A 23,847-nucleotide genomic window follows, 5' to 3' on the forward strand; every position below is an offset into this window, starting at 1 on the left:
ACCTAGATTACTAAAGATTAAATGAAGTCAAGCCTTCATTTCTACCCAGCAATAAAGTCAAACTATAAAACATTCATTACCTGATCTGGCCGTCTTGATATTTACAGACTGGAAGCCTCCATTCAGCGCTGAGGTGTCGATGATGTCTGAGTCAAAGTCGCGGTGAGTTTTGCGATACACAAAGAGCGCCACAATGACGGAGATGACCAGGCACATAATCACTGCGATGACGATGCCCACGTAGAGTGCCACATCATCTGTACTTGGGGCAGCTGGAGGGCACAGAGAGAAAGGCATGCAGATGTTAAAGAGGTTAACTTACAGTGAACATGAAACAAGAACCAAAAGCTCCTTTGAAGGCGAGATGTACAGCAAAAGTAAAAGCAGCAATAAACAGCTACAAGGATGTTAATTTCTATGGAACAGCACTGCACAAGCAGAGAGCAAAGCAAGACGTTTTATGGCTCTTGTCCTTTAATTTGTGTTGAACATGTTCACGTTCATGCCGGATCATCATTCAGACACAAAGGACACACTACAGGTTCCATTTCAAATAAAACTTTCAAAGAGCCCTCTAGCTTTAGGTATATGATAATTTGTCTAGAAATAGATACAGTGAAACAGAGACACCTTCCATAAAACAAAAGGAACGGCACCAACTCTTAAAACTTAATAAGGCTGTTAATTATTTTACAGGGCTCCTAACATCCTTTTTCAATTTAGCAGGGACTTTAATGGTGTTTCCACGAGAACAAAGGTGGGATCCTCATTTATGATACATATTTTAAAACAGAAGAAGGAGCTGAAATTTTAAAATGTGGATAATGTGGACATTAAAAAGTATGATCCACACTTAAGGATGAGGTGGGAGGAGGAATGAGAAATGGATTAAATTAGTTCATTTAGGAAGACTGGGGATGAAGATGTAAGAGTAATAGGAGGAAAAGCCAGTCAATGGAGAGGAATCTAAAAAAAGTAGACACTGAGCAACTTAACTGGAACAGATAATTTAGGAAAAAAGATATGAAGAAAGTGGAAAAGAACCACAGGATGGTGATCAGAAATAAGTAGAGCACAATGAATCATGAGCAGAAGGCAGAAAAGAGTGAAGAAGAGAAAAATGGGCCAAAAACAAAAAAAAGGAAGAAATGCACTTCAACTTCAAAGCAGCAAAACAAACAAGCCTTAATATTTTACATGAAAGGGCCAGTAAAAGTTTTTTGAGTCTTGAAGGAAAGCTCATATAATCATGTTCGCTGTAACTGGTGGGAGGGGATTTGTCTGCAGTTATTAAGAGGACAGAAAAGTATAGGAATCCGCCTTTTAATCCACCCTTAAAGTTGAGAGGCTGATAACAGGCTTTTAGCAACAAACAGCCTGAGTCATTTGCTGAAGGATTTGTTGTTGTCGCATCAGAACAAGTTGAGAAAGCATGAACTTGATTATGCATGAGAAAATCCTTTGATGAAGCGCACAAGCATGCCTGCTCACATATGCCCAAGAATGAAACACACAATCACTGAAGAGAGGTCACTGGTGTTGTTAGTTACTCATTTACCACTTGAGGGAGCTATGAACCACTTTTACTGTCTCTGGGGAGATGAGGCTTATATTTAGCTCCTATATGCTTGTAAGGTGCAAATAAAATCATACTAATCAAATCTAACTTGAAGCACTACCTAGAAATCTTCAAATCGCAACTCAAATAGGTTTTGTCACCATTTTCCCCTCTTCCAGTTTGCTGTTCAATTCCTTGATGCCCCTTAAAGCCTCACAAAGTTATCCTGTTATCAGTGTTTGATAAAAACGGCTTACAATTCCCTGATCTTAATTATGATCTTCATTAACTTAATCTATTTAGGGATTTTTAACTTGTTTCTACTTTAACTTGAAGGCCTATACCTTTAGAGTGAAAACAATGTTAAGCATCCACATAAAAAAAAAATAAAAAAAACCTTTCAAATGTACTATTCCTCACATTTTATCCTACAGTCTGTTTTGGGACACTTAAGGAACATTAACTAGGCTACATTATGCTGCGCTCTCAAAATATGTGTGCATGTTTGTGTGAATGTGTATACTATTACTTATTTTATACCAGGAGACCTAAAAAGCCTTTCTTCAGTGTCTATCATTTTATATCCCATTTCTCTTAGATCCTATTCTCCCTCCATGGCTCACAGCAGACTTTGCGACTCCCTCTGTCTCCTTCCGTTTGAGTTGCAGACAAATGAAACAACAAGTCCCATTTGAGCTTCTTTCTACCTGCTAGAATAACCTACATATAACTGCTGGATACCAAATGATTTATTTTTACTCCTTAAAATTTTCACTTTTTTCTGTCTTTTTTTCTCCTGGCTTTGCTTTAACTCCATAGATTTCCATTTTTAGTTTCCATCTGACAAATAAACATCACAATATGACAAACGCTGCCACAAAGAAGCTAACTGGAAAACAATATTGCACAGATTATTTATTATATTGATCTTAATATGTGTCATAGATTTACTGTAAAACCCATTGTTGTATTATTAGAAATGAGAATTATTTCTTGTTTGAAGAAAATTAATGTCATAAATAATAACAAACATTTCATAATTTCAGCTCACACATGATGTTCTCTACGTTTTACAGCTCAGTAACATTGACACTGACAAAATTTGGAAGATTATCTGAGCTACAGTAGTTTTCCTAAGTGCCACAGACATTTTTCTGCTCTTTGTCCACTTCTTTCCTTTTAAATTTTTATAGTACCTCTAGATAAAAAGCAAAGTGCTGCTTAGTTGGAAAAGTGACTGTTCTATAATTCTGATGTTCTTTCTTTGCATGACAGCCTTGCATAAAAAGGTGCACGCTTCTGACAAGATGTAGCCTGAAAAAGAGCCTGAGTGTGCACATGCACTTGTGTCCAAATCCAGATGAATATATAATGTGTTTCGACCTGTGTGTATCTTAGCGTGCTCTGAAAAGTTAAAAGGATCAAATCAGCAGCGATGGAATAAGGAAAGTATACATTTTGACTACTGGATAAGAAAGAGGTCACAGGTTTGGTTGGAGCACATCTACAGTACATTTCATGTGAAAACATTGAAACAATGAATGCAAAAACAAACATGCACACATACACACACGTGTTAACTTTTATATGTCAGTTTACTATCTCCTGAGCCTTTCCTCCCGTGTACCTGACAAGCACTTTCATGTTAAAAGCACTCACCAGCAAGACCAGCTAAATTGGATTTAGATGAAAAATATGTGCTCTTCAGTGAACACACAAGAGAGGAATTGAATAAAGAATAAATCACCAGGGAAGAGAGGAAACATTCAAACATCCCATCTGTGATGGCCCAGCAAGTGCTACCTGACAGCTCACTACATAGCAGAATGTGGCTAAAATAAAACCTTTTCTTTCAAGGAAGAACTTTGGGATGGTAATCCATGTGTTTGTTTCAACCTGACTGGATTACTGTAATTCAGTTTACAGAAGGGTTAGTGCATCCTCCCCTGCCAATCTCCAATAGTGGAAAATGCTGCTACACGTCTCCAAGCTGGATCAGGAATATATTAGCACATTTCCCCAATTTTAGCTTCTCTGCACTTTCTGACAGTTCTTTTTACAGCTCATTTTAAAATTCTTTTATTTGCTTGTAAGTCCCTCCATGGCCTTGCTCCACCCTACCTTGCTAATCTTCTGCAGTCTTATTGACTCGCTCCCTCAGGTCAGCTGATCAGCAGCTCCTGAGGGGGCCAAAAACCAAGCAGAAGCTCAGAGGGGATCACGTTTTCTCTTTTTCAGCAGCTAAAGTTGAAGGATCTCCCTATCTACATTAAACAAGCTTCTTCGTCATCAGATTTTAAATCTCTCCTCAAAATCCAGATTTTCTATTTGGCTTTTAAAACTGTGTAAGATGTTGATCTTATTAATCTATCAGTTATTGTTTTAGTTGTTTTAATTAATTTTATGTTGTTTTATGATACAGAGCTGTTTTTTTCTATTTTATTTAATTTTATTTTATTTTATTTTAATTTATGTGTCTGTTCTTATGATTGTTATTTTTGGCTCTTATTTATAACACTTTGGTCTTTTGCGGTTGTTTGTTTTCGTGCTTAATAAATAAAGCTGGATTGGATTGTTCTGTATTAAAGTCAGGACATGCACACACACACACACACACACACACACACACACACATGTTCACATCATCATACATAGCACTGCATGTCTTTTTTTTCCTGGATTTATTCACACTTGCAAGGGTATATTTGTGAGTGTGTGTTTGTGAATGTGTCAAACTCATGTTAGGGTAAGGGTAAGGCAAGTAGGAGTTATAGTTAGGTTAAAAGACCATCCCTTAATGAAAGGAAGAGTTAAAGTAACAATAATTCTTAATGCGACTTACTAATTTAAGATTCTTAACAAGAATATAAGAACATTTGTGGCATTTTCTAGGATTCATCATCGTTAGATTATAAGGCAACATTTTCACAGGGTTGTCAATGCTGTTATGAAAAAAACATGGCCAGAAACCAAAAATCGAAGCATCTAACAACCTGTTTGTTGGTGCCTCATGTTTTTGCACTAGAGCCACATCACAGTTTAATACAAGAACACTCAAATCATCTTTGCACCACATCTGTCTTTGCATAGGTTCCCACTCATTCTCCTTCATACCTTTGTGTGACCTTATGATATTTTCAACTGCAGTAAGGAAAAAAAAGGTGTTTTGAAAAATACTTCTTTTTTTCTACTCAACCATGCCCTAAGTAATGCTCACTGAGCTGAGGGAAACATGACTGAAGAAATACTTTGAAGATCACCGTCACAGAGCTCCCAAGGGCAACAATCTATCAGAGTTTCTAAAACAGCTCAAGTGTGATGCAGTTCTTTGCTGCCTCCTTTTACTCAGCTTGGATGTTTCTAATCACATATATTTTTGTTTTGGTACATATTTAACTGGTCAATTGGTTTTGCCATTACTGTCGGATTTGGCATTCATCCATCCATAAATATATTCTGGGATCATTCTAGGGAAAAAATTTCAAATAAATAACCTAAAGACATTTAGTTTTCAGCAAATTTTTGATACTTGAAGGTTGTTTTTATCTCTTGGTGTTTATCAAGTCTGATGATTAATTGTAGTTTTGTACATTAATATTACTTCTAACAAAGCGTTTGTGTTGGGCATTTGTTTGTAATGAAAGCTAAAGAGTTTTCACTTTGCTAATTTTGCCATGTGCCAAATTTAGTTTGCTGGGAGTGAAGGCAGGGAATGAGCTACTGCCCATGTGTGAGAACAGACTGATGTAGAAATAAAGGCTAAAATAACTGGCAAAGCTTAATCTATCTTATAAAAATCTGGGACTTTAGGAACACAGTGTAACTTTATATGTGTGCAAGTGCATAAACCTGGAGGCTCAGGAATTTCCAGAAATCCCCCCTCTCTGACATGCAGTTGATTACACACATGGGCTAGCGGAACAGAAGCCCTAGCTCACCCTCACTCAGCATGGATCACTGTCTATCGATTGGCTGAGCTTTTTGTCATTCTCGGGGTCTGTCCACTCTACCACGGAGAGGATTTAAACAAGGGGAAAACAAGGATAACTCAGATTAGCTTGTCTCTATCTTCTCTGTGATTTGCATCCAAAAAAGAGCTGTGGACAATCACCACATGGAACTCATTCAACTGCCTTTTTGATCTTGTTTGGCACAAACATGGTAACACCACCCGTACTGCATGCCTGGCAGACACAGTCGCTCAAAGTAACTATCACGGCTGAATAGAAAGGAGAGAGTAAATAAAAAAAGCTCTCATTTTGTAAATTAGTTTATCTTTGTCTTCTATGGTGGGATTGGACAAAAATGAATTGGTGCCAAGAAAAAAAGAAATATGAAATCACTTTGACTGTGGATAAACAAATTTTGTTTATAGTCTTAAATATCTTATCTGTTGTGTAGCAGCTCTGTAATACAGTGTAATTGGAGGCAATTTGAACTTTAAGAATATTTAAGCCTATCAATGCAACTTATGTGATCCAGCTGAAAGCAATATGACAATGTCTAACACTCTCTTTGGACACTGGCTGCTTTTTCAATCATTCCCAGTCCTTATATTTGGCAGTTTTTATTGTTTTTGTTTGTTAAGCCAATTAGCACTGACTTATGAATCATCTAGATATAAAAAAGACACCTAACTCATAGAAATGAACCAGTGTGATGTCATCTTAGCAAAGAACTGATTTCAAATAATATATTTAGAAACTATTACCCTGTAGTTTACACCCATCATTTGTTCCCATTTCTTTAGTTGGATCTATGAAAAATACCAATGATAACAGTGTTATGCTCACCACAGAACATATCTCTGTTTTATTATTTCTTATAAAAAAAACTTTAAAAATGGGAACACATGATGTATGTTTGAGACAGGCAAAGATATTGAAAATACTTTGTGGCAAACATTTAGTTAAAATAAAAATAAAAAAAATAGAGAAGCATTAAAATTTGGCCATGATACCCGTTCCCTACAGCCATACACTGCTTCCATTACCTCTGCTATGATTGAAACACCCCTGTTAAGTCTTGCACTCACCATTGGTAGATGTGCAGTTGCAATTACTGTACTATCCTGGACTATCTGAGGGACACATTTGGCTCTAATAAATGTGAGCTTGGCTCTGATACTGTGAGCATAAATAATTGCTCACAGCACATCAAAATCTTTCAAAATATTAGGCAAAACCTACATTTTTAATCAGTTATCCATTTTGCCTCTGAAATATTTCATTTAAAATAAATTATGTTTGAGCTGTGGAGGAGATTCAACAATAATTTGTGTGCATCGAAAAGAGCCTGAGGTAGCATTTTAAACCGGTCAGGTTAGGTGAGCTGGGAACAGTGCAACATTGCACAGGGTATGTGCAGTTTTACAACATTTTTATCCCATGTTGTGGGTTGTATCTCAGGTGTGTATTACACCTCAGTGTTTCCTCTTACCTTTTACTGGTAGGGCCGAGAGCGTTATGTCCATCACAGAAATGAACACCGCTCACTAAGCTGCATCTACTGTCATTGTAGTAATTTCTGGGCCATATTACTGCTTAAAACGGATCCAAAATTCTTCCTACGTTTTACTGACGTCAACACGTTATCTGCAATTTGAACTTTAAGAATATTTAAAGTGACTCATAAAGTGACTTTAAAGTGAGTTAGGTTACTTGTTTCAGCTACAGAGTTTGTAAATGCATGATTGAGCCGAGCTGATTTTAAGGTTGCTGAGATTTATCAAGCCCAATTTTTAAGCTTATAATTATTAATTATTATTAATCTGTTTTGTTCCATCCATCCATCTTGTCAACACCCCCACCCCACCCTCATAATACTATTAAATTTAATAGGAAAGTGTGTCCAAATTCTTGACTGGTAGTGTAATTCAAACACAACATATCCAAAAACAAAAATAAAAAAATATATGGGAAATTGTAGGTATGAAGTAGAATATTCATATTCTATCTATCTATCTATCTATCTATCTATCTATCTATCTATCTATCTATCTATCTATCTATCTATCTATCTATCTATCTATCTATCTATCTATCTATCTATCTATCTATCTATCTATAGATATATATAGATAAATACAGCAGCTATCAAGTTCTTAGAAATACATATTTTAAATGTTGGAAACAGAACTAGTTTGTTAAATGAGCTATGATTACTTTCCTATAGTCCACAGCGCTATCTGTCTGGATAGTTTATATTCCAAAACATTTTAGCATGAGGAAACCACATCAGCAGACTCTAAACGAGTCATTAGTACACAGAACAGACACTCGCTGCTTTGAAGATAAAACGGAGGATCCTGCAATGAAAGAAGTGAAAAGGACAGTAATAATACATGGCAGACATCTTTTCCTTCTTGCACCTTTCAATATCTGTCTTCCTTACAGTTCGTAGTAAATTTTTCTCATTGTGTCAGTAACACTAAGAGAAACAGACAGAAACAGAAAGTGGGCAAGACAGAAAGACGGGGAGGCCGAGGGAGAAGAAGCCGGGTAGGAAGAAGTGAGGCTTCAACAAACTTTCATAACTTTGAAACTAAACTGATCCAAAGCAGGTTATCTTGGGACTTTGTGAATTATCCCTCTAAGAAAGCAGGTCAAACAAGTATAACGGATTTAGGCTTTCAGCCAGTTCAGTGTCAATAGTTGTACCATATTGAGCTTTAAGAGTGTTTAAAACCAGCGTGAGGCAAATTGCCTTCATTTGGCACTGAATCAAAATTGGCTGGCTAATTTCCAGAATAACCACAGTTGAAACAAACTCTCATATTGATTATCGAGTGAATAGTTGCTGAATCAATTTGCAGCTATGAGACAGGAAGAAAGACAGAATCAAGTTCACAGAGTGAATCTGTCACAATTATCCAGTTAGTTTCAAGAACGAACTCTTGGCTCATATCCTACATTTTCACTGGTTAAAGACGGGTTATGTTAATGTGGGCCTGCTACAAAAGATGTACAAATTAACATAAAGGCCATACGTTTTCGTGCTATAATCTGTAAGATTAGTCCTTTCTTACTCTATGCTGTTATTAATATTATTTTTTTTTCCAGTGTTTGAATAAAATGCAGGGCAACTGCTTTAACCCATAAGAGCCTGACGTGACAACAAAGTTTCAAGACATTTTGCTTCAATTTAGGGTATGAACTTTGTTCAAAATCCTGTTGAACACAATCCGGTATTCGTCTTCTGTCCCCTAATAGATACCCAAAAGAAGAAAACCATGTTATAATATTTTTAATATATCACATGGTAATAAATAATAGATACCCCCCCCCCCCCCCCCCCCCCCCCCAAAAAAAAAAAAAGTTAATTTTTTGTTACATTTTGTTAAAGGGCCAAATAAAGACCACATATTTAAAAAATTGGACTTTTCTTACCATTTTTTCATGGGTTGGGCCTTAATGAGTTAAAAGATGATCCATTATCAATATATGGAGCTAAATCAGGACCATGATGTTTGTTCATTATTTGAAATAGCTGATAGTGGAAAAAATGTAAACTGAAAATGAAAGTCATGTTTTTACTGTGAACTTTGAAAAACAAATAACTGGATTCAAAATAAAAAAAAATTATAAACTTTATTATACAATTTCAGTATTACATGTATTTTTTCAAGTTTGAGATATTTTTTTCTTTCAGTTTCAGATTTTATGTTTTCAGATTCAGATCTTTTCAGTAAAGGTTAGATTTTTATTTCACATTCAGACTTTTATTTTACACTTTTAGATTCCTGTTTTTCAGTTTCAAACTTGTGGCCCTGATTTGTCGTGGAGGACGTGGCTACAGAAGATTGGGGCGTGGAATGATGAGTGACAACAACACAGAAGGCTGAAGAAATTCCCTCTATCATGTTGCCTTCAGGAAATTATCATATAACTGACAGAGAATATGACATTTGCCACTAACAAATCTCAGGTACAAGAGCTGCTTTAGTCATCACAAGGTTTTAGTCTGGAATTATTAGCAGTTTCCCCATCCACAGGTCAGAAGGGACATTTCCCACGCTCTTAAAGTACTCTGTGTTGAATTCACTTAAACAAGACTTCCTTCTCAGGTAATGCTGCTGAAGCAAACATAATTACTCTAACATTAGTGATGTAGAAACATAAACAAAGGGAGAAGACCAAAAAATGCATAGATGTGGAGAGTTGTTTGATTATTGCATTGTTTTATGACACAGCCAGTATAACATTTGTCAGTCGCAAGCTGTTGCTCTCATCTGCTGACAGCGGCATCACTTAGCAGATTAGTTGATTTTAGACAAGCTGTTAAATGATAAAATATATTATCCCAATTTGGTGTTAATTAGATGTTTCTTATTAGCCATGAAGGAAATGGAGAGGGAAGAAGAAGAAGAAGGAAATTATCATTTTATTATCACAATAGTGAAACTTATTATTAATATAAGTAAGGATGTTTGAGGACGTGCCAACACACTCATTAACAGTTATCACCATTACTGTTGGAGCAGCTGAAAACAGCACAGGTCCTCCATGATCTTGCAACAAATAATTTATACATTTTTACAATTTCTTGTCATATTTTCTGCCAATTATATGATATGAATAGTATGTTGGAGGTGTTTAGTAGATTCTGTCAATTTCCACGTTTCCTAAAGACAACATGATAGAGGGAATTTCTTCAGCCTCTTGTGTTGTTGTCACTCATCATTCCATGCCCCTATCTTCTGTAGCCACGCCCACCACGCCAGATCAGGGCCAAAAGTTTGAAAGTGGCAAACAGGAATGTGAAAGTGTAAAATAAAAGTCTGAAGGTGATATAAAATAATAAAAAAAAAATGAATAAATAAAAGAAAAAAAAGTTTTGACCTTCATTGGAAAGGTCTGAATCTAAAACCATAAAATCTAAAACTAAAAGAAAAAATGTCTCAAAATTGAAAAAATATATAATACTGAAAATGTATAATTAAAGTTTATTTAAAAAATAAAATAAAAAAAAATCCCACTGAAATTCAAATTATTATGAACATTTGATACATTTTAATTTAGTCTGAATCCAGTTATTTATTTTTCAAAGTTCACAGTACAAACATGACTTTCATTTTTAGCTTTCATTTTTTAACTTTGAAATATTCCTTTCAGATGAATAAACATTATGGCTCTGATTTAGCTCTATAGAAATGGTTGCTTATTTTTTTTATAGCGCCACATCAAATTTCACTCATTTATAATGAGGTTAGAGCTGTGTGGCATTGACATGTGGTTCGAGGGACAAAAACTGCTCTTTCTCTTTAAATTCCCAGGAGACGATAGAGGAATTTTCAAACAAAACTAGTTATATATGGCTTAATTAAAATGTAAACCTCTCACCGAGGTTTGGGTGATTACTGGATTCTAACTGGCTGCAGGGTGTCTATTATTTCCTAATTAAGGACATATATAATGTAGTTTATTTGAACATATCTCTTCACTGATCTAAATTAATGAGCTTGGCAGCAGCTGAATTTGTTGGTGTGACAATTCGAATAAAAAAAGCTAAATAACAATACATCTGCAAAGCGTAAATAGACTGCATTTGTTCAGTACTTCTTTATTCTGATCCCTCCAAGTACATCACAGTGAGGCTTAATGACTTGCCCAAGAGCACTTCCAAATATGGATGGGAGAAACTTGGGATAAAACCACTGAACTTCCAGTAAATGAACAACCTGCTGCTCCCACTACACTATAACTAATACAGACACTAACAACACACAGGGCGGTAACAGCAACACAACAACCTGCAAAAGTATCCTGCACTTAATCAGCAATCCTCTCACAGCCCATTCACCTACAGCAGGCTGAAGACAAGACAAAACATAGAAAATCATTCAGCACGGAATTATAAGTGAAGCACAAGATTCAGGTTTCAATACTAACAACATGACTGATCATCTCATTATAGTACATTTGGGCAAAATAGCAGAGTGCTAGCTAACTTGCTGTTAATCATGCTGTATAATCATATTTATTGCTTGTCAACTGTCTTCTGTGTTATTTGCTCAAACTCTTGCTGGCATAATGCTACTGTTCTGGTTAAATATAAGCTAAAGTGAGCTTAGTAGACACATCCAGATGTAAGGCCCAACTAATTTATTGGAGTTTTTAGTTCCAGATATTAACATAATCCTAAAATATTAACAGAAAAGACAAATGATGTCTCGCAAATTAAAAATTTAATTGGAAAACACATGAGCAAAAAATCTAACAGCTTTTTTTTTTTTTTTCCTTTTTCTTCTTCTTTTGCAAATTATGTGTGGGATGAGTCTGGTACTTATGTAGTCATCTATACCTGATAATGGAATACTCACTGAGCTTCATCCTTAACACAATTTAATATGATTAGATACACATTTATTACTGTTATACAAGAGAAAATATGCAGTTAGTGCATTCACCTACTGCTGATGCAATATAACAGCTCTGCTTCTGCACATTTAAGCCTATGGCATTCTTGTTACAAATACAGTAATTCTATATCAAATATCTATACTACATGGTAATGAGTTAAACTAGACATCAGTAAAACTCAGATGCAATGCAATCCAATAAGCTACATCCCATTAAAGAATTTATGGTAGAGCTAATGTCTTGCATTACATTAGTTTTTACAGGTGCTCTTAAATAATTGATCAGTAAGTGCATCAAGTCACTGTTCTATTTAAACTACTGTTCTCATAGTTCGCTGTGCTTCTCAGAATTGCATAATGGTCACATATGTTTGTGCATCAAAGGAATGGATCATAAGATGACAAAAAAAAAACAAACAAAAAAAAATATTTGATGACAGAAAAAGAAATTGTATGAAAAAAAAAAATGTTATAAAACATAAAGACATGAACTTACATGGAATTCCCAAATCAGTCTTTTCTTTGGACTCAGTGGACTTCTGAAACAATGAACCTTTGGGACAGGAAAAGAAATGAATGGAGGAATGAATGGAGGGAAGAAAAAGACAACAACAAAAATGTAACATATAAGTCAAATAAGATGGGACAAGCATGACAGGATGCAGAGCATGCCCGTGTTTCATCATTTCTCTGCTATACCATACTGGTTTAGTTGCATCCAAGTGAATATAAAATGAGGTTTGAGGAAAAAAAAACAACAAAAAACAAAAAGTTTGTTTAGCAATAAAAACAAAATCTAAAAAAAGAACAAAAGAAAGATAAATTTAGAAGCCCTATCTGTTGTGTTATGTAGAGTGGTCCACTTAGTTATGGCAAACTGAAGGTCTATGACACAGATGAACTTCTGATGTACTGATGTATAATAGAAGTGATGGTGTATAATTGATAAAGGCAACATAGCAACATGGTGCACTTAAAAGCTCCTTTCCAGTACAGCTTTCTATAGAGGACTCACAGATTCAACGCTAAAGGGAAAGAAACTCTAGCAGGGTTAAGTGGGGTTGTGAGCATGCATCATAAAAACACACATTAACACTGGTGCAGATGACTGGTAGAATTTGGTATTTCTTTTAAGCTGTGCGGGTTAGCTGTGCAGTATTTTTTTTACCTCAAGACTCAACAATAAACTGCAAAAATGACTAAAGAAACAAGTGTTACAATGACTAATTTCTGAATCTGTGATGACAGTGGAAGCAAATGCTATGACAAGTATTTATCATGTTTTAATTATCATTACACAAACGACAATAATTAAAACATAGTGTCAGTAAAATGATGCATGAATGATTTAGTATGAGCCAACACTAATGCAATAGAAAGAAAAGAGAGCCCACATGAGGCCAAAACATTAAGAAAAATAGCAGAAACCTGCTGACATGCTATGGGGGAAATAATGCCAAAAAATGATAACAGAGTGAACAGAAAGGTGAAGAGAGCTTTCAATGTCAAGAAAGTCTGTTTGATGTTGTGCATACCTGATGATCATTTTGCATAATGACAGACAAACACGATTCAATGTTCTATCAAATCTGTAAAGTTACATAACAGCCACCGTCTCTAGTGGTTGCTGTGGCTTTAGAGACTGTGCAGTAGATTATATGTGCACCAGTGGAACTGTTATGTAGCCTGCATATTCATGTAGACATGGAGTAGGTTATGTGTAAAATGTCACATCCTCAAGGATGATCCAGTGGAGCTCAGAGCAAATATCTTCCAAGAATTCTGATCAATGTGTCAGATAAATGTCTACAAGCCAAAATATAAGAGGAAAAACAATCCTGCATGTTACACACACACATTCAGCTCACACTGGTGTCATTATCAAATATTCACATAAACACAAAGAAAAAGGAGCCATAAAAGTGAGGTAAAATGGATTTATATAACTCAACATGACAACTTTTGAAAAAGGTAGCAAGAGACAGTGGTAAAGATGAATAGGATGGGAGGGGGGGGGGGGGGGGGGGGGGGGTTGAAGGAGCGATACCCCCACCCCCCTCTGAGTAGAGTGCTTCTGAGCAGAAAGTCAATTACAGAGCACTATCTAAAACATTACCCCTTCCCTCTCTAAATTCACAAAGCCTTATCAGTTCATTCTAAACCCTAAAACCCTTAAAGTTGCAAATTAAGTGGTTATTTTTAACACTAGCAACTAACACTGCTATGTCATACTGACAGACTGTTTTCTGTCTATGGAAAGCCCATATTTTAAAAGAGCAATCATTCATAAACCACATGGCTAAGTGGTACACAACGTACTTCATGCCGTTCAAATATGCTGTAAATATACTATTTACAAAATGCTGTGCTTGCAGGAACCTCCTCTAACAACCATAGTTATAGCAGTATACAGCTAGACACACATGGTTCATGGATTCCTGTTATTGCTACAGGAAACACTTGAAACATTAGTGCTGACATAAAACCAAGTCTGTGCAGTCATTTTAAAGACAGGAAATCAATCACAGGAAATGAGCCTAAATCTATACCGTCCTATATTATATCTCAGGTTTTGTGACAACATACCCCTACAGGGCACAGGAGATTCTTTCAATAGATAAAAGATGCAGTATATAACACAGGATGCGCTGGCATGGCTCAAGAGCTGTTTAAAGAGTATTTAGGTATATTTAAAATAAACAACGACTTCCACCTTAAATATAAGAATGGATTCTTTAAAAGAGTAAAAAAAAAAAAAAAAATATATATATATATATATATATGATGAGTTTTAAAATGTATCGTAAGTAAAAACCAATTTTGTTTTTATCAAAATCTAAATCATCTAAACAAATTCCTTTTCTTCTGTTCTATTATATTATTGGCACAAAAAAGATGTGTTTGTTAACCCACCATTTTTCCCTTTGGCAGAGCAGACTCAGCACTGCATCAGTGTGTGCTTACACACAAAAACCCAGTGTCATGAGATCAGCTGTGTCTTCTTTGATGTTGGCTCTTCTTTACCAACATAGACCATTTCATCTCTCAACCTTGACCCCTTTATTTAGTCAGTCTCTTTGAGATGTAAGACTGACTCTTCCAGGGAGTCCTGGTCAAGAAGCAAAGAAGTCCTGTGTAACAAAAGTGCACCAGTCCTGGCTTGTATGTCATATGTGAAAAGGCCTGGAGTCTGCCATGACTGCACACTTAAGCAGTCTCTTCAAAGAAGAACATCTTTCAGAGTTACAAAGAAAACAATATTTTTCATCTAAAATTAGCAAAAGTGCTCTGTAGGAGCCATGTTTACTTTCTGAAACACAAAGGAAGACTCTATAGATCATTACTTGAGTTAATATAACCTTCAAGCAAACAATTAGCAACCAGTAGCACTAAAATGGGAAAGAGTTGCTACAGGTTCTAATATTAGTATATAGTATAAGACCTACAGTTTAATTGCAAATAAATAAATTTGCCAATGCTTAAGTTTAAGTGTTATTTAATTACTGCAACTGGCTGAAGAAAATCCTTTTTCTTTAGGTAACAACATTTTTTTTTTATAAGACTGTGCATGTATGAGCATAGGACTGAAATTCTAGAATTTAGTTTAGTTTCTTATTTATCTACTGCAGTAATATTAAATTACCAGGTCAGTTCAATCTCCTAACAGTACATATTTGTTATAGAACCTCTTAAGATAAATACACATTTTAAATTTGAGGGAAAGTTTCTTTCTGGTTACCATGTTATCTGAAAGCTAATAAAAACTGAATATATTAGAAAAAACAAGCATGTTATATATGTTTGAAAAAAGAAAGCTTTGTTTTTATCCTATTTTTACTCTTCACTTTGTCAAAGCCCCCGCAACCCTTTTGTCTCCATGTCACATGCTTTGTCTGCCAATTATTCTGAGCACATGAAGGAACAAGCACTGTTGGAACAAGTCAACAAATATAATTGCTTTTGCCTTGGATAAAAAAACTGCTGCTGCTATATTTGGCCCATTATGAATCAGCCCACATTTTCCATGCAGTTTTGGAAATTTCCTTTCCATATAAAACAGGTGTTTCAACTTGACTAAGCAGGAAGAAAGTGGGAAGAATAAGGTAAGTAATGATATTTAGAAATCTTCCTGCAAATGATTTGCAACGTGCACAGAAGAAGAAAGCATACACAAGAGAAAAAAATGGAAACAAAGACGCGAACAAGGAGAAAGAAAGCTCACAGAGGGCAGAAAACCAGGAAGGCTGAGAGGGAGAGCGAAAGAAATGTTGATAATATTAGGACAGAAAAATATGAACAGTTGGTGTTAAGTAAAATTGAGTTGAAAGGAAAGGAAGTAGTACGGAATGAGAAGAATATCATACAAAAAAAGAGTCAAAAATGAAGAGCATGAACATGTGTAAGGATGTTTGACCCAAACTGGTGCAACGAGAGTTCAAATTTTTCTAATATCAACATCCTCCTATGCTATGAAAACTTTTTAATAATCAGTTTTATGAAAAAAGTCTGATATGTTTGTCAGTTATTGGTTTGAATTAATGTTTTAATGTCATGTCTCACTATGATTTAGGCTCATTCCCCTCTGAAATCACTCGTTTCCTGAAGCACACACAGCAAAACATTTGCATGAAAAGATATATTCAATGTTTTTGGTTATGGTAAAATGCCAAACTCAGTTACATTTGAAAGAGTCTGGAGACCTTTGTTCTTAACTTACTTTGCATGCAGAGTCCATCAGTACAGTTTTGAGACTGGAGCACCAGCCCCTCGCAGTCCTTTCCACCATTTTTAGGGGCTGGGTTGTTGCACTCCCTCCTTCTCCACTGGGTGCATTCTGTCCCACAGGCTGACCACTTGCTCCACTCTGTCCACACTCCATCCACTATGGAAGAAAAGAGTAGCCGATGAGTGACAAAACACAAGGAAAAAAACAAAAGGCTTTAATTAGATTCCTAGAAGTAAACATACAGAAGGAAAAAAGCTGGAAGAAGAAAATGTCAAAGAGCAGAACAAACTGCGGTGTGGACACATAGAATAGATTAGAATAGAATAGAATAGAATAGAATAGAATAGAATTACCAGTGCACAATGTGGTACAGGGCAGTTTTTGTATGGCCTGTCCATCACAGGGTAGTCCTCCATTAAGAGGGGCGGGGTTAGTGCAGCTCCTGGTACGCTTCTGGAAGCCTCGTCCACAGCGACTGTTGCACGGGGACCACTCTGTCCATGTGGACCAGCCACCGTTTACTGCCACAATAAAGACCATCATTTAAATGAGAAACCGACCCCTCTTGGAGTTATATCACAGTTTCAACCATGTACCCTCCATGTGTACTTTGGTGCTATTATCATGTAAAAGACTGGACCTGTTGAAAAGGTGAGAATCTAATGTAGAAATATATCTTTGTCAGTCAGTGACACACTTTAGGGATGCATTTTCATATTTGGATGAAGAACGTTTTAACTTGTATAAGATTTATGATCAAATATGTACTTTTCTACACACATAAGACATTATGTTTTCATGTTTACAAAGATTTCCTGCATCTAAAAAAATGTAAAAAGTTACAGGACTTGCAAGCAAAACTATGGACATCTGACAGAGAAAGGAAGAGAGAGAAGCCAGGAGAGAAAATAAAAATGAACCAAGAGGACACCCAGGGAAAGAATTGAGCATCTAGAGAGGTGTAGTGGGTTGAAACAGCATCTTGGCTGCTCTGTCAGCTCTGTGGAAAGTTCCCATTCCTTTCTCAAAACCTAATTAGAAATGAATCATCAGGAAGAAAGTAATCAGTTAATTAAGGCAAAGACTTTTTCAGCTACTTCATTAGGATTTTCTAACAATTTCTTCCACTCTGTCTCTCCTCACCTGTTTCCCTTCTGTCCATAGCTGTTTCATATTTTCCCCTCGTGTTCCTGTGTTTTTTCCACTACAATCTCACCTTGTCAACAGTGTCAGCAAGGCCCTTGTGGAGCCGAGAAGATTGAACCACAGATTGAACAATCTATTTCTGTAAGGATACATCAGTGTCACACCACTGCATCTCCTGCTGCCTATATTGAACACATCCTCTGCTATTTTGATTGAAACACTCCTCCTAGTGAAAAGAGTCAGTGTTACATTTGAAAGAAACACTGTGTGTTTATATCTGTTTGTGAGTGTGACATATGAGTATATTTTTCCTCCCCAAAATGTTTCCTAAAGTCTTGCGTCAGAGCAACATTTGGTATAATTGATTAAAAAGAAAGAAAGAAGGAAAGAAAGAAAGAAAGAAAAGCTTTTTTCTTCACTGTAAACATTAACCGCAGAGCTTTGCCTGAAAGTAAACCAACAACTGAACTGAGATATTCAAAGTTGTTTTGGTTGTTGTTGTTTTTCACAGCTGTTACTTTGCAATAAGCTGCACAGTTCATTGAGAGCTGGGACTCTTGGGTGAGCGTGCAAACAACTGGAAAGCCTGAGCGTACTAATTTAAAACTGAGGGTGTGATTGTGGGTGGGTGGTTGGTTTAACTGGGTGAGGTCAGGAGTGATGTGAGAATACAAGACCATTTGTAGGGGAAAAAAAAGGTGTTGGTATAGAAGCAGAACTAAGTTCATGGAGGATGTTTGCCTGATGTGAGCCGCAGGTAGACTTAAAATGATGTCATCTTTTGAACAAATTCTCAGCATTGCGATAGAAACATTCACAAAACGAATTAGAACAATGACAGCATGTAGTGACGAGAGCCCCGCAGACACAGGCACACACACTTACCGTAGACAATAACGGTCGCTGTAGTGCTTCGTCTTTTGGCTACTATGTTTTTAGCCACACATGTATAATTGGCTGTGTCAGACAGACGCGCCTGTTTGATGATCAAGTTGTGGTCAATGGTGATGTAGAAGTTTCTGTCCTCTGCTGGGTCAATTATTTCCTCATTCTTCAACCACTCCACCTGGGACACAGAGAGAGGAAACAAAAATGTTTCTTTAAGAAGCAGAAACCATTGAGCTTATGCACTGACTGATTTTATGGCAGGCAGGTTCATAACACGAGCTAAAAACAGATAAAGAATTATTAATTACATTGCCTTTTGTGACCGCATTAAATACTGGCAGCTGGGGGGGAATTATGAGATCAAGTTATAATATTGTTCCCACAACTGATCCTCCCAGAGAAACACGGCTGACAAAATAAGAAAAAATGGTTTTGAATGTGTAAATTTTATATTTATGGTAGTGAAATACCAAAAAAACTAAGTTTTTCTAGTGGTACATTTATGTTTTTAACCTTTCCAGATGAGAATTAGGCTTGTCAATTGTGTGATTTTTTTTTAGTGGTTCTGCTCTAAAAAAGTTTTGAGAACTTTCAGTATATCAATTTAAAAAAAAATAAAAGTATCAAGTGACTACAAATACTTATATTTTATACATAACTTACTGTGTATACTGAAGCTATTCATACAGTATATAATTCTTGATGATGATAATAAATATTAGGTGAAAATAACATTAATAATAAATACATTTTGTTGAGTAGGACATGAGGTAGAACCTGAATCAACTATGCAGGTGTTTATGCTGCAGTTCACAGACTTCATACATACCATGACTCTTTTGCAGTATGAAACCCTGCAGCTGTACAGACACAGAAAATACCCTGGACATATGCTTTTGCAAGGTTCTTTGGGTGAAGGGTAGGACAGCGGTAAACTATACTATTTATGAGCCTAATCACATTTCCTGAGTGCTGTATTTACTGGTCCAAACCCTCATAAATCCAGACCGTCCTGGCTTTATGGCAGGGACATAAATGTCCAAGCTGTGTTGTTTAATTCATGTTGTTTAATTTCCTCCTTCCTTCACATTAGGAAATGGAAATCTCAGATGCAGAAAGGAGGAAATTCAGTGTTATTCTTCAGTTTATTGCCTGCTCTGGGCCGGCTGTCTTTTTCTTTCTCTCAGCTATTTCACGTGCTTCTCCCTCTGATCTTTAGAGATCTGGTAGTTCAGTGGAGCTCACTGTAGGTTTGAATTCTCAATCTGAAGTGAGATGCTGTGTGACCTTTCCGTTTCTATTAAGTTAAGCCTTTATGGTGAGAAAAAGCAAAAGGCAAACAAACAGAAACAACCATATAAAGTGCAAATGCTTTTCCCTCCCATGCAACTATACATAGTGAGGTGGGTGCTCTCTTACAAGTAAAAGAAAACACAACATATTATAACCTGTGATCAAATGGAACAATAAAAGTGGTCTTTGCTGAAATAAACACTAAAATAAAACACATTTAAATGGCGTCACCTTGATTTTAGTAGTTTCTGATAAGATTATGTCACATTATAAATTATATGTAAACAACTGAAAATTAATATAGTGTATACTCTACCTGTATTAAGGTATTTCTTTTCTTTTCTGTACATTATGGCTAAAAGTGCAAGCTGAAGTGCTCCCAAAGTTAATTAAGAGTATCCATTTTAATACTAAAAATATCACCTTTAAAATTCCACGGTAAAAGTTCATTCCTACTACATTGTAACTTTTGGAGAAAACTGAAAATCTCAGTGAATGAGATCAAAAATGAGTCCAAATCATTATTGCAGATGCAAATCTATGCATGAATGGAAGCTAAGTGAGCATGCTTTTATGTGTATAAGTCATGGACAGGTTTAAGGACACCTTCATGTTATGATGACTCAAGTCTCTTATGAGAATAAAAACAAAGTCTTCAAAGTATGAATCGTTTTTTTCAAATAGAAACTTGGTTAAAGTGAGGATAAGGTTGGGAAATATGTTAAGGTTAGTGCACTAAGTAGCTATCTTGTGTGTGTATGTGAACAGTTTTCAATGAATTAGGAGATCAGAAGGCCAAGAGGAAAACTATTTAAAATAAAAAAATATTAAAATAAATTTAAAAAGCAGCAATTCTAGTGGTTCTTGACACAGTCTCAACAAATAACTGCTTCTTTCCTCACACAATTGTATATTTGACACACATAAAGTAGTTAAACACTAGTGGAAAATGAATGCAATGTTTTCTAACAAGAGATGCCAAATTACAAGACCTAAAATAACAAAAAATAATAAAAGAAAAAAAAAAAACTGTTTTTCTGTTTTAATTGTTTGCACTATAGTAGCTCAAATATGGAAAGCACTTTAAAGCTTGTAACGTTAAATATTTCTAATGATCAGGATTGTAGAGGCTGAACAAACATCAAGGGCCAACACAGTGTATGCAAGCAAACACAATAACAATATCAATAGAGAGAAAGGTTGTGGCACATCTAGATGTGGATGTACAATGATCATCATGCTGGGCCGGTCCAATAATTCATCCTATTATTCATGCAAATATCCAGCAAGTAATCAATTGTTTTCTCACTAAACTAATATTCTCAAAAACTGACTTCCTTTTTAAGTTCCCTTTATCCAAACACTGATACTACATATAAATATTAGGGATTGGTCATGGGGATCAAGCAATGATAAAATAACTTAACTGTGAAATCAGCCTTGTAACTCATTGATACGTGGACACAGGCACACTCATGCTTTGCTTCAGATCTTAATGGGTTAATGCTGGTTGTGGGATTTTGAGTGATGATGTACTGAAAATAGCTGCAGTCTTTGATGACTTCAGATGGCTGAAGCCTATGAGACCAATGTGCGCTCCGATGGCTTCAGACAAAGAGACCACATGTGGCGGCAATACTACCACTGCCACTGCATCATTAGCCACAGCTGGTGTAAGAGTGTGTGTGTGTAGGTGTGATTGGCAGAGGGTGGCTGATTGGATCAAGTCAACCCCAAGGGAAAGTGGGTATTTGTTATGTTAACTCTCACACTCACATCACCTGTCTCCCTTGTTTTACCCAAACACCACATGATACAGACAACCACTCATACACACACAAAAAGAAACAAAAAAAGAATAAAAAACACAGTGTCATTGATATGGTGTTGAACTAAAATAAAAAAAAAAACAAAAACAAAGAAGTCATCATACATGTCAGCAAGGAGGTGTTTCCAATGCCTTTGAGTGCATGATCACACACACACACACACATATATTCACACAAGATACCCTTTGACACTCTTGCACATACACAAATACAAGGTGCAGCCATACAATGAATACAAAGAAAAGGGTTCAACAAGAGTCCATTCTTTTTTCTGTTGTAAAATAAATCAGACAGCTTCTCTTCCAAAAGGATAAAGGCTTTGTCTAATCAATTCATGTTTTCTGTCCAACCCGAACCCTAACCCAGTGACTAACAATTTGACTACAGGTACATTTTAAACCTTTTATGCCTGGATGCTCATTTTAAGGAGATTCCTTAGTTCTCAATAACATGCTTGTTTTAAGTGGTGGATGTTTCTATATATTTTGTCTGGCGAGGAGTGATACATTTAAATAAACCGTCCTATGTTTTTTCTTACTTCAAGGCAGATCAAGGCGGGAGAAAGGTTTTATGTATTTCACATTATTGAGATATGCCTTTCTGTTTGTCAGTGGAACAAAAGCTTGGTCACACACAAAACAAGATAATAGTGGGCCAAGATGTATAGATATAAGAATATTCTCCTTTGTTGAAAATGTTTTGAACAGCAAAGCTTTGTGGCATATCTGCTATTCAGGGCAGGAGCATCATAGTCTCACGCTGACACCAAGAAAAACACGGGATAAATCTTGTAAAAGCAAAACAAATGGCAGACCACAGAGCAAGAAGTAAGATAACAGAGCAAAGAACATCTATGACAAATGCTAAAATATGAAATGCTTTGTAGAGCCACTACAGAGTCTCACATGGGAGTTGATAACGGCTCTGAGATACAGGCTGGATTGTGATGCTGAATCCCAACGTTTATATTTCACAGCAGCAGCAGCTGCTCAGTGAGAGTGTGACGAAACAAAAAATGGACCAATTACAACAACATCTGATTCAGCAATCATAGAAATCAAACTCTTCAGCATGTGTATGCATGCATAACTGTGTGTGTCTATGGGTAACTAAAGTGTTAATATGCATGCTCATCACTGAGGATTATCCCCTTGATTAGCTATATTATCTGGATCCGTGTAAGACTGGGGATGAGTGGGTTAAAGAGCTCTTATAGTAATTAATCTACGTGTGGGTGTTTCCATGTTTAAATAATCCTATCTCCCACCTCATGCTCCAAAAAGCTGAGATAAAAATGTTTTGGACATTGGAAAAGGGAGTCAGACATTCAAAGTAAGAGCTAATCACAAGTTTATAAGAAAAAGAAAGATACATATTTGTAACTCCGAAGAGGTCAGTTTGACTTTTCTTTTTATTCATTTTGGCACATAACTGTTTAACTCAAGTTGTAAATCAACTGAAATAAAACAAGACTTACCAAAATGTTTCAAAGAAAATTAGCTTTCTTATTTTTGATTACACTTTGGAAAATGCTGGTGTATTGTTCTGTTTACAGAAAGCTTTCATTTCCGTCATCATCAAAACTTTAACCTTTGCAAATAACGTACACCTTATGTGTTTGAATCATCATTAATTTATTCCAATAAGGAATCGAATCCTATGAAAGTGTTTAGTCCTTCAGCTGAAATTATGGAGAGGAAGGTGGATTCAGATAGTTCTTCCAATCAAGTGCCAAATATGTTAATTTTTATTTATTCATATATTCAGAGCCGGCCCTTGGCATAGGCCAGGGCTATTCAATTTGGTCCCACGAGGGCCACAGTCCTGCAGGTTTTCAATGTGTCCCTGCTCCAACACACCTGACTCAAATTAATGATCCATTGTGCAGAATTTCATAGGCTGTTGGATTCATTTAATTTGAGTCAGGTGTGTTGAAGCAAGAATACATTGAAAATCTGCTGGATTGCAGCCCTCATAGGACCAAAATTGAGTAGCCCTGGCTTAGGCCATGCAGGTGGCTGCCTAGAGGCTAACTAAGTTGAAAAGC

General features: G+C 36.1%; 1 protein-coding gene across 3 annotated transcripts in view; it reads right to left on the reverse strand.

Annotated features, from left to right (window-relative positions):
* LOC121649243 (netrin receptor UNC5C-like) overlaps nt 1-23,847 on the reverse strand; it is a 195,550-nt gene that overhangs the window by 22,442 nt on the left and 149,261 nt on the right. For 2 of the 3 annotated variants that reach the window (XM_041999907.1, XM_041999909.1), the window contains exons 5-9: nt 18,676-18,856; nt 16,998-17,165; nt 16,636-16,800; nt 12,415-12,471; nt 81-272 (exon numbers count right to left, since the gene is read on the reverse strand). In XM_041999907.1, coding sequence (XP_041855841.1) covers nt 81-272; nt 12,415-12,471; nt 16,636-16,800; nt 16,998-17,165; nt 18,676-18,856 — 763 coding nt within the window. The remainder of the gene's footprint in view (nt 1-80; nt 273-12,414; nt 12,472-16,635; nt 16,801-16,997; nt 17,166-18,675; nt 18,857-23,847) is intronic. The other variant, XM_041999908.1, reaches the window with a different exon arrangement.

This window comes from Melanotaenia boesemani, chromosome 11, assembly GCF_017639745.1.
Source record: "Melanotaenia boesemani isolate fMelBoe1 chromosome 11, fMelBoe1.pri, whole genome shotgun sequence".
Classification (NCBI taxonomy): domain Eukaryota; kingdom Metazoa; phylum Chordata; class Actinopteri; order Atheriniformes; family Melanotaeniidae; genus Melanotaenia; species Melanotaenia boesemani.